Here is a 2500-nt window from a genome sequence, read left to right on the forward strand (position 1 = left end):
ACACACACACACACACACACACACACACACACACACACACACACACACACACACACTCACACACACACACACACACACACACACAACACACACACACACACACACACACACACACACACACACACACACACACACACTCACACACACACACACACACACACACACACACACGCACACACGCTCAGCTAAAAGTTACAGTGCGGAAACTGATTAATCATACTTTTTCTCAACAGACCAAAGGAGGTGGTCCATGACTGGCATGGAGGGGGAGAGGACACTGAAGTACCAGCCAACGGTTCAAAATGGTGGCCCATATTTTGAAAGGCTCAAACAAAGCTTTGAAGCGAGGGACTTCCAGGAGGCAGAGGAGAGGAGGAAGAGACTGAGGAGCTGGTTTGAACACAGGGAAGACGCAACGATGAAGTCTGATCCTCAACTTATAGTCGGTTCACCAGAGAACGTCTGGTTACGTAAGTATATGATGGCATCAATGCTGCCCCTTTTTATTATCAACAAATATTCCTTAATTCCACTCATTCTATTTCCTCACCATTTTCTCAACGATTACATGCACTGACAGTGTTTTGTGTGGGATTTAAAAAATGCATATAGCGAAAACCCAAGTCCAAATCAATTGTTTGTTCATGATTCATCTGTTGACAGACCAAAGGCTGTGTCCATTGGACGACGTGGAGGAGATGAGGCTGCACCTGCAGGCCCGGTTTCAGCAGCGAGGCCGGGCTACACAGAGCTGCTCTGAGCTGCAAAGGGACAAGAGGCTGCAGCCATAGTCCCGCTATCAGTACAAAGACCTGACTTCAACCAGACTGTAGGAAGCCATCATGGCTCATCAATCGTATTATTTTTGTGAATTATGTGAATACATTTTGTTACTACAAATACGTTGTCATTTAATTTTCCTCTCTCGTCTCAGAAAGTGACGAGACCTTATCCCTACACAAGCTGCCTCCATAAGCCCTGGCAAACCGCAGACAGCTGTACTATAGAATAGGCAGCCATGATGAAGAAAACATCCTGCTACAGAAAAAGTTGACTTGTTGACATAATAGCTCATTAATTACATTCTAGTATTTTGTGCATAATGTGAAAACATTTAATTACTACAAATGCATTGTTTTTTCATATTATTTTCTCGTCTCAGAAAGTGAAGAGACCCTATCCCTATGCATGCTGTTTTGAATAGTAGGAAGCAATAATGTGCGTCTCAAGAAATGAAAAAAAATCAACAGGACTCGGGTTTACTGTAGCGTTATTAGTTTACAGTATCTCAGTTTATAAAGTGAGGGATACATGTATCTTAGCTTGTTTACACAGTGGCGTCCAATAAACCAATTATCCCATTACAGATGTTAAGAGTTCAACTCAACAAATTCCAAAGACATGTTTGTGTCTGTGAACACATTTATATCTTTACAAAAGAGGAAGCACCGAACACTAAGTAATAAATATCACTTACCAATATAAGCATTAGGAGACACCAGGTGGTGTTTCTAAACAGTTCAAACTACTGTACAGCATTTTCAGACTATTTATGGCTATGGTTGCTAGTAAGTGATGCACAGCGAATCAGTAATATCAAACCAATCAAATTGATGGAGGTACGTAGGGAAAGGGGGAATCAATCAATCAATCAATCAGCAATGATGTGAATATGGGGGCAGCCGTGACTTAATGATTAGGAAGGAACTTAAGGAAGGTGGACTTAAGATCAAAGGGTTGCAGGTTCCAATCCCACCCTTACGTCTCCCTACACCTCTATCCATGGCTGAAGTGCCCTTGAGCAAGGCACCTAACCTCACATTGCTCAATGGACTGTAACCAGTACCCTGAAAATAACTAAGTCGTAGGCCTACACTGAGTGTGATGTGATATGATATACATATGGTCAGAGAGGGGGGCAACAAGCAGAGAGAGGGAGAGAGAGAGAGAGAGAGAGAGAGAGAGAGAGAGAGAGAGAGAGAGAGAGAGAGAGAGAGAGAGAGAGAGAGAGAGAGAGAGAGATTGGAGAGGTTTTACGTCTATGAGTGTGTGTGTGATGTATGGTTGGGGCGGAAACAAAGTGAGAGAGAGCAGAAATGGAAGAGATGGAAGAGAGGTGGGAATATGAGCATGTATGATGTCATTAAGGGTGAGGGTGCGGAGGTGGTGTTACAGCGCTGGGGCTGTAGAGTGTGGGTTTGACAGGTGTGTGTTCTTTAGCCTGGCAGGTCATCAGAGCCCTGTGCAGGCCAACAAAAGAGCCCATTCTCCAGCGCTGAGGGGCTATCACAGTGTGTCCATCTTACTCATACAGACAAACTCTGTCACACACAGACATTCATATAGACACACACGCACGCACGCAAACACACCCACACACACACACACACACACTCTGAACGCATACACAGTCACGAACGCACACACGCACATACCTACATATGCACGCACACACTCCACAATGCTACGTACAATGTGAGTAGCCTAAAACAGTGCCGGT

General features: G+C 44.2%; 2 protein-coding genes across 2 annotated transcripts in view; one reads left to right on the plus strand and one right to left on the minus strand.

Moving 5' to 3' along the window:
- Positions 1-900, plus strand: part of LOC134457120 (uncharacterized) — a 1623-nt gene extending 723 nt beyond the window's left edge. The window contains exons 3-4 of the mRNA XM_063208930.1: positions 234-470; positions 664-900. Coding sequence (XP_063065000.1) covers positions 234-470; positions 664-791 — 365 coding nt within the window. The 3' untranslated portion in view covers positions 792-900. The remainder of the gene's footprint in view (positions 1-233; positions 471-663) is intronic.
- Positions 1-2500, minus strand: part of LOC134457469 (ERC protein 2) — a 464874-nt gene that overhangs the window by 152554 nt on the left and 309820 nt on the right. The gene's annotated exons all lie outside the window — the stretch shown is intronic.

The sequence above is a fragment of the Engraulis encrasicolus genome, chromosome 10, assembly GCF_034702125.1.
Source record: "Engraulis encrasicolus isolate BLACKSEA-1 chromosome 10, IST_EnEncr_1.0, whole genome shotgun sequence".
Classification (NCBI taxonomy): domain Eukaryota; kingdom Metazoa; phylum Chordata; class Actinopteri; order Clupeiformes; family Engraulidae; genus Engraulis; species Engraulis encrasicolus.